Source organism: Argiope bruennichi, chromosome 8, assembly GCF_947563725.1.
Source record: "Argiope bruennichi chromosome 8, qqArgBrue1.1, whole genome shotgun sequence".
Taxonomy (NCBI): domain Eukaryota; kingdom Metazoa; phylum Arthropoda; class Arachnida; order Araneae; family Araneidae; genus Argiope; species Argiope bruennichi.
The window spans coordinates 52,223,785-52,236,739 of NC_079158.1; the positions used below are offsets into that span (position 1 = coordinate 52,223,785).

The 12,955-nt window shown below is 28.5% G+C and overlaps 1 protein-coding gene across 3 annotated transcripts in view; it reads right to left on the bottom strand.

The window, feature by feature from the left end:
* LOC129980558 (sodium-coupled neutral amino acid transporter 7-like) overlaps positions 1 to 12,790 on the bottom strand; it is a 38,535-nt gene extending 25,745 nt beyond the window's left edge. The window contains exons 1-2 of one of the 3 annotated variants that reach the window (XM_056090910.1): positions 12,608 to 12,790; positions 1,778 to 2,027 (exon numbers count right to left, since the gene is read on the bottom strand). In XM_056090910.1, coding sequence (XP_055946885.1) covers positions 1,778 to 1,991 — 214 coding nt within the window. In that variant the 5' untranslated portion in view covers positions 1,992 to 2,027; positions 12,608 to 12,790. Of the gene's footprint in view, positions 1 to 1,777; positions 2,028 to 8,505; positions 8,527 to 8,630; positions 8,890 to 12,607 lie in introns of those variants that run through there. The other 2 variants (XM_056090909.1, XM_056090911.1) reach the window with 2 other exon arrangements.
* Positions 12,791 to 12,955: the final 165 nt, after the last annotated feature.

Consider the following 12,955-nt stretch of genomic DNA (forward strand, 5'->3'; position numbering starts at 1 on the left):
TTTCGAGGAGACCATTCACATTGGTTACTTTCTAATCTTTTCAGCATTTGTGTGTTTTGAAATGAAATATATTCGGCACCTTAAGTTCTAATAATCACTTCAGTTTTTCTACAATGAACAAGAATTCTTTAATTCAAACTATTCTCAATTTAATTCAAAGTTTGTCAAGAGTTTCAGTTAATTCATATTATTCAAGTCATTAATTTGATGCCTTATACATCGTCCATTCTTAATTTGTTTAACATTTGAAAGAAACTCCTCGTGCCTATTTAATTCCGTTTCCTTTATTATTGAAGCATTATTGAATTTTATCACTTTCCCGTGAATTTTGGAATTTTAAATAAGTAATGTCAAAATATTTTCTATATTGGTTGTTTTTAATTTTAAATCAACTAATTCGATTTTTCTCGTTTTTGTTTCATTTAACTCGATTTAAATGGTTTTCATTGGTTTTCACTATGCTTCAGAGGACTGAAGACACTGTAACTGGAGACAAAGATATGTTTTTTTTAAAATTCAGCTTAATAAGAACAACCCTTTTTTGAGCTTACTAACTGTTATATAAATATTTTTCAGATATCGATAATAAATGCAAAATCAGCACACTTAAAGATTTGAGATTGTAAATTCTAATTTACTTAGGCTTTCCTGCAAATATCGTGCCGATATTAATGACAAAGGAGTTCACGAAAGCTTTATAAACCGCCATAGCCGATTTTTCACAATATTTAATCTTTCTGCCATTATAATTGCGGCATACTAAGAAAGGAGAAACTTGACAAATTGAAAGTCATTGCTTCAATTTTATTTGTAGAAAATAGAGGTTTTTTTTAAAGTAACAGTCGTAGAAAAATGCACTCAGAATGCAGAAATTAGAGAAAAAAAATATTGTTTTCGAAAATATAATACAAGATATTTTATTCGGGATATGCATTTCTCAGAAGAAATATAACTAGAATCAAATCAAATATTTTATCTTTACCGTTATCAAATATTTAATCACATGACTCTCTTCCAACTATTGAAAACTGATGAGAGATAATACTGTTTAATATATGTGTGTGTGTATTTTACAAAATAAAAATGCAAGATTACAATACCACAAAATTTAGAAGAAGGATGAACATTCACTTTTTTAGCAACACTATGATGTTGCGTGTTGTTTTCAAATATAATTTTTAATTTCCCATAAGTAACGTAACAAAAAGAATTTAATTTTTATTAAAAGGGCATCACCTGATAAAAAAAAGTTTTGCTAAAGGAATAAAAATGAATTAAAATTATTAAGCAAAGCTATGATGAAACATTGAAAGTATAAATATTAAACCTTACCAAGAGGTTTTAATGATTTAACTTATTTAACTATCTTTTAAATATTAAGCTTTAGAATACAAATAGACTCTAATGAACGAAACCGTTTATATAGTAACGACGAACTTTGCATGTATTTGCACTTTACTGCGTAAGAATGAAAGTCGGCAGTTTTTAAAAGCCTGACGATCAAAGCCATAGATATGAATTGATGATGCCTTACGTGTTAGTCCAATAGAGAGCAAATGTTTTCGAACAAAATTATTTGCATCAGAGAGCATGCCAGAAATTATATAAGATGATTTACTGATAGGGGTGAGGCTATTATAATAGTCTCTCCCCAACAGGCACAATTTCATTCCATACTACATTATTAAAAAACGCACGTTTTGATTTTTAAATCTTTAAAATCGAAGCAAAATAAGGGCGCATTTAAATGCTTTATAATGTAGGAAATAGAACGTACCTTGATAAATTTCGTTACAGGAATAATTCCTATTTATTGTGTGCACCAGTGGTTGATGCTCCCCGAACTGCCCATTCTGCACTTGGACTGATTTTGATAGCCAAGTTGCGCCAGATAATACTTTTTGGAATACATCTTTTGACAGCGTCCACGTCAAATGTCCTGGAAGACTCTCACTGCTTTCATTCAATTTGCTTCCAATTTTGAGAGGCATGGTTTACAGAGATTTCAAGCTCAGCAACTCTTTCACCTGGTAAAAAAAGAGATACATTTTAACATCATGGTTTTCAAATAAAGACAGTATGATAAAATTCCGTTAAATAAATAAATTGATTACACATTTTATATCAAGTTTTCCTTTTTCTCATTTTTTTCAAAAGTTAAAGTTTATTTAAGTTGCATAGCTTAAATTCAATTATCTTTTTATTTTCACCTGAATTTGGAGACACTAAAAAATTGCATTTTAAATTATTGACACATATTTCATCAGTGTACTTAATTTAAATGTTACTATCTTTAATATATAAATTCTTTTATGTAAAAAGTTAGGAATTTTGTATCCCTTTTTCTGGCCCCATCAAGCCAGACTTTATGGCAACATTATTCGTTAAGATTAACAATTTAAGTCTGTATCATCATCTAGAACAAGCTAATCAGTAGCGAATTTTATTATTTTCCGACCTTTGGTTCTACACAACATGAGAATTTTTTTTAATAAGATAACTGTAGTCTTAACGTGAGCTTTTACCTTTGAGTATTTTCTTTTTATAGTCACATTTATTCGTTCAATAAACTTATCCTTTTCAAATGAAAGATTATATGAAAGAAAAAACTTATCTCCATATCCTTTTTAATTAACAATGGAGAATGAGTGTGTTGCGAGTGTTGGCGCATTGGCACTCTACAGGTTTGTCTGCTTGACCTAAAGACAGCAAATTTGGCACACATACGATTTGAAGGGTAGAAATGCGCAACTAGTAGAGATTTTTTTTTTGAAAATTTAATAAGAATTTTAACTAATTCAAGATTAAGCAACATTTCATCCGCGATAACTCATGAAAATATTCTTTTACATGACTTCAAAATTCAAAAAGTATTATTTTTCATGATACCAATTTAATTGTAGTGTAAATTCTTTCTGAAATTTGAGAATTATTATTTTCTTTTATACATATTGTAGAGAAAGAAAAATTCGTAATCGTAAAAGAAAAATAATTAGAATTCGAAATTTTGATGAATCTTCCACGTTTACGAAACCTCCCTGTGTTCGAAAAACATATTTTTGAAAAATGTCCGTCTATCTGTTTGTGACAAAGATAACTCAAAATTGATTTGAGTTAGACTATTGAAATTTGATATACTGTCTTTGCACCAAATCTGCAGATTTCAAATAAATTTTGATCAAAATTTGTTCAAAGCAAGTTCGTCTGCCTGACTGTTGGAATATTAATTAACACGATAATTACAAAACGAAAAGAGCTAGATTGAAAAAAATCGGTACACAGATTTAAAATCTATAGTGTAGATATTTCACAAATTTTGAGCCAAATTCAACAAAGGGTTGACTATATGTCGGTCTGTACTTTCAGAAAACATTAAACGCGATACTCAAAAACACAGGGACTTAAATATATCAAATTTGGTATGTGATTTTATGAATACATGTACAGGTTTTGTATCAATTTTTTGTTTCAATCGATTGATAAAAACGTGTCTAAAACACAAATTCGATTTCTGGATACTATTAACCTTATTCCAGAGATTAATCGCCAAAACACGCGCCAATAATTCCACGCCAGTTTCAGTAAAAATGCTAAATTCACGCCAAAAATTAACATTTCGTAACTATTGTAAGCCAATGCCATGTAAGCCGTCCTATGGCATGGCAAGTTTATTACAGAGTAGGCGAGAAAGTTTTAGGAAGACCACTCCCTCTGGTTACAAACATTATTTTACTATTGAACTGAATATTATTATTGAACTGAAGCTCAAACCTAGTTTCCTAAAATTTAATTCTTCAAATATTTAATCTCACGATTTTATTCCATTTTCAAAAACTAAAGGAAAAGAATTTTGATTAATATCTGTGTAGTTTACAAGATGAGTAGGAAAATGAAGTTCAGAAAAGAGTTTACAGAAGTCTGAAAAGAGATTTCCCTGGCACTTCTGTTTTTAATAGCACTATCATGGGACTTTATTCTATTAAGATGATTCATATACACAGTTAGAATTCATGCGCAAACAGAATCGACATGAGGCTGTAAGTTTAATACGATTTCGATACCTATCACAATGTGATGTTTACAAATCTTTTCTTGGAGGAATCATAAACTTTATGCATAGAAAATTAAAAGTAACCATGATTCTCGACGAATCAGCTGGTCGCAAGGGAAATTAATCTAATATAAAGCTCAATGTGTGTGTGTGTGTGTGTTGGCGCTCTACAGGCCAGATCGTTTGACCTACAACTACCAAATTTGGCACATTCATACCTTGGAGGTCGGTAATGTGCACCTGGGGTCCCTTTTTTGAATTTTTATTTAGAATTTTAATTATTAATTAAATTCTAAATAAAAACAACTTCGACAAAAACTCTTTTCATTTCCCCTCCGCCAAATGAGTAAGGCTTCAGTTTTTTCCCCCACGCTAATGAGGATAGGCTTAACATATTTTCAGCCGATTATTTCAAACTATTCTGTTTATTTTCTTAGTGTTTGAGGCATTTAAAACTAAACATTGTAAATTAATCGATCTTTCAGATTCATTCTGAAGTAGTTTTGAATTAAAATAAAACAAAATAAAGGAAATTAAAAATTTCTAATCTGCGTAGCGTTACCCCAACTGGCGTAGAAAATCCACGCATTTGCGTTACCATAATTGGCGTTGAAAATTCATGCATGCGCATTGTGTTCTGATTGTTGACAACTCTATTTCCAACGAATACGGACTTGGTTTTGAAGGCTTAATATGTTTCCGAACGATTATTTCAAACGATTCTATTTATTTTCTTAGAGTCTCATGCATTTAAACATTGTTAATTAATTGATCTGTTCATGATGAATCTGAGAAAATTTTGTAGAAAACTTCTTGAGATATTACATAAATTAAGAAAGATATTCTTTAGTGCCCATAAGGTTTAAATACTCATCGACTCTGTTTTCAGTACTCATATTAAAAAAAAATGCTTCGTTTCAGTAAAAAAATGTTCTTATATTAAGTGCAATTTAATCCTTTCCACTTTAATTTAAAGCATAAATTCTACGGGAGCTAATGAGAGATTCTTGAGAAATACATATTACGTTATGGCTGAAGGCCTTTATATTATTATGAATGAATTATATGACTATCAAAATTTGAAGCAGTAAAATATTGTGATGAAGAATCTATTAAAATAGGAGTTACATAAAATATTTAATTATTAATTACAGTTACATAAAATTTTAATAAAATTTTAACGAGCATTAAGATTGGCGAACTGGCTGGTCGCCAAAGGCGGCTAGTATTAAATAATTCTAATATTGAAATAGCCACAGAACCAAACAATATCAAGTACAAAGTAAAAAAAAAAACTTTTTAAGAGATATAATCTCGAAAGTTTAATATAGAAACAAAACGAGTCATAGAATTTATGTACCAATTCAAGTTTTCGTTGGCTATGAGCATTTCTAAAGCCAAGTTTATGTTATTTTCTTCACTTATATGAATATTTCTCATCAGAACGTAAAAACAGTATCGATGCAATTTTTTAAAAATATATTCATGTGTTTTCTGCAATCAGAGAATCAATTATAGCAAATATGAAACAAATTATCTAGAAAATTGAATAATACTTCCAAAATAAATAAAAATTGAAATATATCTTCCAGGAACAGAAAACACTAATGAAATCATGCAAGGATAGAAACTGTTTCACCAATATTTTTTCTGCCACGGGAATTCTTAGAAATCCGCATTTCATTTTTAAAAATTAAAAAGTCCTAAATCCTCAATCGTGAGTAAGCACAATTGTTTAAATATTGAAAAATTCAGTCTTTCCACTACGATAATTCTTTTTTATTAATGATGATTTTATAGAAGAAAGACAAGGACGATAGTGAGGTGAGATCGTATAGATACGTCCACATGTATATATGCACAGTGCCCTCGTTTCATCAGGGCAAATAAATGACGACACTGAATTCGAACAATTTTTACAAGAAAATGAAAATTTTACTACGGCGAATTATCTCTTCACCGATCAGAATATAAAGGTCGACTGCTTTGATAAAAATGAATCCAAAGTGGGTGATGACAACAACGATGAATTAATCGAAAGCAAATAATGGAAACATTCTATACTGTTTAACACGGCTTATGGTTTTGTATTAACATTCCTAGAGGAGTTGTTTACTTCCCGGAATAAAATTGAATATTATTTTTAAGTTTCGAATAAGTTTTCGATTAAGAGTTTCGAATAAAGATTGTGCCCCCAAAAGATTTTACAAATTAGTTGGTCAAAAATAAATTAGAATTTAATTTTGATTTTTTTAAATGAACATACAATTTTTAGTACATTCTAAGCGCACTTGTAAATTCAAAAATATTTTAGTTTTAGGACGAATTTCATTAATTTCATTCTTCTCACACAGTAAATAAGATATAATTTTAAAACATGAAAACAATAATAATAATAATAAATTGAAATATATGCTTCGGATACGAAAATTCTAAATATCAATTTCTTTAATTATGAATCTTCAAATTCTACCGCAATTTTTATCTAATCTTTGAAACTTCTTTTGCTTATAATGTTTTATTCGAACTCAAAATAAACGAAAACAATTAAGTAATTCCAATTAATAATAAAGTTAGAAACTATAAACAAGTCACTTATATATTGTTGTTGTTGTTATTTATGGCACTTTACAAGCCCGCTGACAGATCTGGCAGCAATATAAGCCGAGTGGGCGCCTCTTTTTTTTTTCAGCAGCGCCAACTAGAGCCGAAAGTTCGACTTAGCTACGTCATGCGTCACATTCGCTTGCACAACCCCTTTTTACAGGGTGACACAATCACACACCTCGCAGATAGAACATAGAAGAACAATCATGCCCAAATCAGGACTCGAACACGGTAAGCCCAGATCACGGAAAAGACGTACTACCCCTATGCCAGGACGCCGTCAAGTACTTATATGATAACTGGATTGAAATATAACATTTAATTGCTTCTAGATATAACATTATAAAGTAAAAAGATTGATATTAGATAATAATATGAAAAATTGTTACTGTTAATATAAATAATAATATAAAATATTATTTATCTATTTATAAAATATATGATAAATCATCATATTTTAACTGATAATTTTTTTAAATTCTGCAAATGTTTTTTTATGAAAATTATTATTCCATACAAAATTCAAAAAATCGAAATACATACAAAATTCAATAAATTGAATATATACTTCGTGTTATGAGAATTATCAATTTAATTTTATTTCTATTTAATACTTTTTATTTTTTTAATGAATACAAATTAAAAATCATTAATTTTTGATGCAAAAATATCTAGGAAAAAACATAATATAAATAATTCAAACTGTGATGTTTTTCTGAAAAAAAAATATTAACAATTGAACTGAAACAATTTTGATAATAAGATTTCCTTTTGGAGAAATGCCCTGAACTGGAAATTCTTTATCTTAACAAATACGTTGAGAATTTAAAGACTGCCTTTTACGGCAAACGAAAACATCTCCACTAAAATCATGGAATCATTCACTGAATATTATATGCATTGAATACAATAATAATGATGAATCAAATTCAAAGAAAAACGCTGTTATAAAACTATTCATAGTATGAATAAATCGAATTATAGAAAAGGTCTCCTAAAATATATCCTTATTTACCTGAAATTTACTACTGCAAGACTTCTTTTTTTCAATTCAAAATTTTAAAATTTAATTCGCCCTGATAAAAAAAATTACACATTGTTTGCTCTGCATTCTATAGATAACATAAAGACATGTCTTTGATTTTACTCCTTTTTTAAATAACGATACTCTCCCGTGCGTTAATGAGAAATTGTAAATTATAAATATAAACATATCTTTAAATTGCAAAATTTGCTCAATGAGTTGTAAAAATGATAGAAAAATTATAAACAATTAAATTAGTATCGTTATTAAACCGTTTTTATTTTCTGGATAATATTGAATAACGGGAACTGAATTCTGCCGATTCCATACGAAACGATGTTATAAATTAAATGTTTACTTAAACACGCAAATCGTTAAAAGAAATCCCATGTTCTTTGTTGTTATTCTAATGTCTCAGTTTTTAGTGCGGAAATGTTAAACAGGTTTCATTAAAATTAATCAATCAAATAAAGAAAATATTTATATTGAACGTACTAGTCATAATATCTGAAAACTATAAAATATTATTAAATAATTAAATATTAAAAAATCAGAAAAAGAGAGCAATGATGGACAGTTTATTTCGGTGAGACCTTTGAAAAAAATTAATTTATAGTGTTTTATTCACTGCAATTTTACCACCACATCAACTCGAGGCATAAATTTTTTTTAAAAATTAGTAGCATTCTATTTAAGAACAATTAAATTCAGTGAAATAAATTAATAATAAACATAAAAATGTCTGAAAATTACTGGATACTAAATGAATCAAAATGCAATAAATAAATAAATAAATAATAAAATATATATATATAAATCTTACAATAAATACAGAACGCATTTACAATTAAATTTATATAAAACTGCATTATAATATTTAATTTTTCAGACGTTGTTTGGAACTAAATTTTTTTTCTAAAAAAACAAATGAATCATAGAAAATCTTGCCTGCTCTTTCACTGGAATCCAACCATCTCCACTAAGAGTTGGCACCGGCACGTGTTTACCCGAGGTTCTAGAAAACGATTTCACATCAGTATGTCATACCAGTTTTCGTAAACTCTGAAGAAAGAATACACCTTCTTGATGTTTCGCACATGGATTTAAGGGCCCAATACCCTATTTCGCATCCATCTGACGTTCGATTCTTTCCGAATCAGGGCGGATGAAACTGGTTGCAGGTCCACTTTTTCGGCCCAGCTGTTATAATAGGAACTTCAATGAAGTACCCTTCAACCTTGATCACGTGACGGTTTTTCAGTGACGTCACAGCGTCTCCGGTCATTTCCAGGGTGAGAAGCAAATAAGCAATTCCAGTGTTGGCGGACTGATGCACTCGGGTGTGCTTTGCCAGTGAAATTTGATTCTATTCTCTTGTTCCAAATTTTGTTCTTTTCTAAAAGGATTTGGTTCACCAATATCTTTGTATCGAAATGGGTCGCAGAAATCAGAACAGATTTAAATAGAATGCTGTACTCTCATATAACATTTCTCGAATAGCTCAGCACGTTCTTTTGATTTTATTTATTAAAAAATACCTGTAGATTTCCAGTTTTGGTAAATGCCATTTGGTTGTTAAAATAAGTTTATCATGTATTGCAATTTATGAAAACTTAACCTTCTAATTATACACTATTCAACAATTTCAGCTAAACAAGACAGACTAAATGCCTGAAACATTCCACTTGTTTGGTATTTGCTCTTTTTTATCACAGTCCGCAAACACTCTCTGGGAAATCAGTGACAAAATAGACATTTTGTGATCCTAGTTAGTGTACAATATAGAGTCCTTCCTTTATTAAATTGGTCAATTTAGTTTCATGTTCCAATACATTTTTAATTAAGCTGTTAATAAATTACTTTTGGGTCGTTTCATGTTCCAATACATTTTTAATTAAGCTGTTAATAAATTACTTTTGGGTCGTTTCTTGTTCCAATACATTTTTAATTAAGCTGTTAATAAATTACTTTTGGGTCGTTTCATGTTCCAATACATTTTTAAGTAAGCTGTTAATAAATTATTTTTGGGTTGTTTCATGTTCCAATACATTTTTAATTAAGCTGTTAATAAATTACTTTGGGGTCATTATTTTATTTTATTTTAGTAGTTTTGTGAAAAAATATATATTCTTATTTATTTTATTATGACTACATGACTACATTCATGTTTATATACAATTATATTTAACTAGATTCTTAGTATTTTATAAAATAAATGCTCTAATAAAATAGTGGATATAATGAAACATGAAGGAAGATGTTCATTTACTCTTGATAATATTAATATTATCCTAATATTTTATAATTCAAAGAATTGACCTTTTTTTTCACAAATTAATATATTTAGCAACAAAGCCAATACTATTTTTAATCGATCTGCCTACCCCCCCCCCGCCAAATCCTAGCGGCCTATTCTGAAATTCTTATCGATTAAAATGCCACACAAATTCGAAATTTTTCTTATTAGGTAAATTTATTTTCATGTAAATGAATTTCAGTGTGCTTTTTATATTTCAGAATATCACTCTCTTTTAAAAATTTGATTAATGAAAGTGATGTAAAAAAATGATGAATGGACTAATGATTTTTTTGAAATATTTGACGACAAATTTCTTTAAAACAATTATAAGAAACTTTTATTAAAATAGATAATGTAATATGTTTGGAAAATGAGTTGGATAAAGAAACTCTAATGTTCAATATCTTTACCTGGGAAAAATAAATAAATAAATGTAGATAATTTGATTTTATTCTCTGTCATTTTTTCTCTTGTTTCTGGAAATAATTGTAATCACAATTTATTTAATTTAACTCGTAATATTTAAATCTTCAGTAATTTGTCAGTTTCATACTTAAGTGTTAACACAAGGGAACAAACATCCTATGTTTATATTCGCAAAAGTAGAAAATTTTTAAAAGCACCGATATTTGCTTCTACGCGTAAGAATTTAAAATTTGAAAATAAGCAAAAGAGTAAGAATAATTAAACATAATTAAAAATGAATTAAAAATATTGTTCAATAATTTTTTTTTCCTGCATAATTTTTTTAAAAAAATATAGAAAGGATTGTAGACTATATAATTAAGCAAAGTGATTTTGAACTTCATTTTTTACTACAAACTAATTAAAAATGAGGAATTGTTGTCAAAATTGATCGATAACGAGTAAAAGATATCAATATTGTTTTTATAAGCTAATAAATATTTTTTTATAATTTAGACTGCAGAGTTTAAATTATGGCAACAGGTTTCATTGCACAATGCAATATAAATTACAATACTTCCATTTCCATAATGCATGAAGAGCCATAGCTCGAGGCATTCCTGGTTGTGATTTTTTAGTCCCACTCTAAAGCATTACCTCTCGCATCCAGTATTAGAAGCGTCTCAGGTTGATGTTTATAACATCTGATGGCTTTAATAGTAACCCATACAAATTCGCTTATTTTCCATTGCATTCAAGTACCCTTCATTCAAAAAGGAAGATGGCCACAAAAAATTAGAAAATAGTTTTCATTTTTATATTCATTCAGACCACACAAATCGCATTCAATTATAAACAATTCAGAGACTAAAAGTAAAGTTGTTAGTTGAATTATACATTATTATTATTATTAAAAGGGGAAAAGTATTCAACTTTATAAACCTTTATAATTTCAAAATAAATCCATCTCTTCCTCCCATTGAAAAAAGAAAGAATCTATTGAAAAATTTAATCATTTTCGGGTATTTAACTTTTGTTCTTGATATATTTTATCGCTCTTATATTGATTAGTTTTGCAGTTCAAAGTGTTTCAATCAAGTAATGATATAAACCAGGAAAAGGCGAATGACCTTTTTTTCTTTTTCAAGAGTAAGCTCAATGTAATTTGAACTTTGAGCTGTTAAGCCTCTTTCATATGATTAATATCTCTAAGTATGCGCTGTTATTATTACAAGGCCATTTTTAGCACTTGGAAAGCTTTTAAATTAAGACAGGTAATAAAATAAAAGCAGCTAAAACGTCAATTTAAAAGCAAGTTGGGTGTTACTTGATGAAAAATGATTTATTTATTAAAGGAATTGAGCGGTAAAATGAATATATTTAACTAAAGTCAATTTATTCAAAATTATTATTATTAAAGTCACACACTTTTTTAATTTTTCTTTTCTTTTACATTTTAACAGGTTGCATCGTTTTCTTGCTCTTATTTTAATTTACTGTAAGTGGTTCAGAGATGTTTATTTAAATGGACTTCTTCATCTACATTTCCCAGAATTCATTCCGGTTTTAGTATCATGTACAGTAAAAAAGGGGGAAAAAACTTGCAGAATAATTAGACTCTTAGTAAAATTATTTGTGGTGGATTTCTGACAAGGTACCTATTTACAGCTGCTAGGCAGAGGTATTAGGGTAAACAGACCAATAAAAGATGTTATTAGCTTACTTGCCAAATCAATAAATTTATAAAAAATACAAATTTCAAGAATTACAAAATATTAGGATAATATAAACATTTTTCCATGTATAATTAGTCAGGTTTTAATCTGTTTTATTACTTTCACTAGATTACTACTCTACCGTAGGGACCAGGTAAAAAAAAACTCACTATTATTATAGCAGAGGGCTTAAATTTGAATTATGTCCCAATAGCTAATTCTTTAACCGTTTGGGAGAGCATATATTTCCAGATGCAAAAAAAATCTCTAAATGATATTTAAAAAAAAAAAAATTATCGTTTGAGTTAATAAACCCACTTTCAAAAAAAAATTCCGATGTTTTTTTGTTTTTTTTTCAGTTCTTAAACCCTAACTATATAATCCTATCCTATAACTCGACAATAAGCGTTTTTTGGCTGTGAAATTCTTCTAACTATATGTATTTCTGGATTTATAGAGCAACATGAGAAGAATAATGTAGTTTATATATTTGATAAAAAACTTACTTCTTAATGAATATAATTTGGCGGAATTCCCCTCCTAAAATAGATAACAATCATATGCGGTTATATTGCTCATTAATCACAGGATGGTGTTATAAGAACTTTAGACATAGAACGTATTTCTGTAAAGCACTTTCCCTTCAGCAAATATTTGAAGGTAAACAACAACGATTAGTTATATGAATATAAATTTTAACGTTGAGAAAAAGTAAAATGGATAGAGCTACTTTATATATTTTCTTCTGTTCAACTATTTCGAAATAATATACGTAGAAAAGCAACATTTTTGATTAGATAGTATGTTAAGAAATATTATGGTTAGGAAATGATTTGAAATAGAAAGAAGTTGGG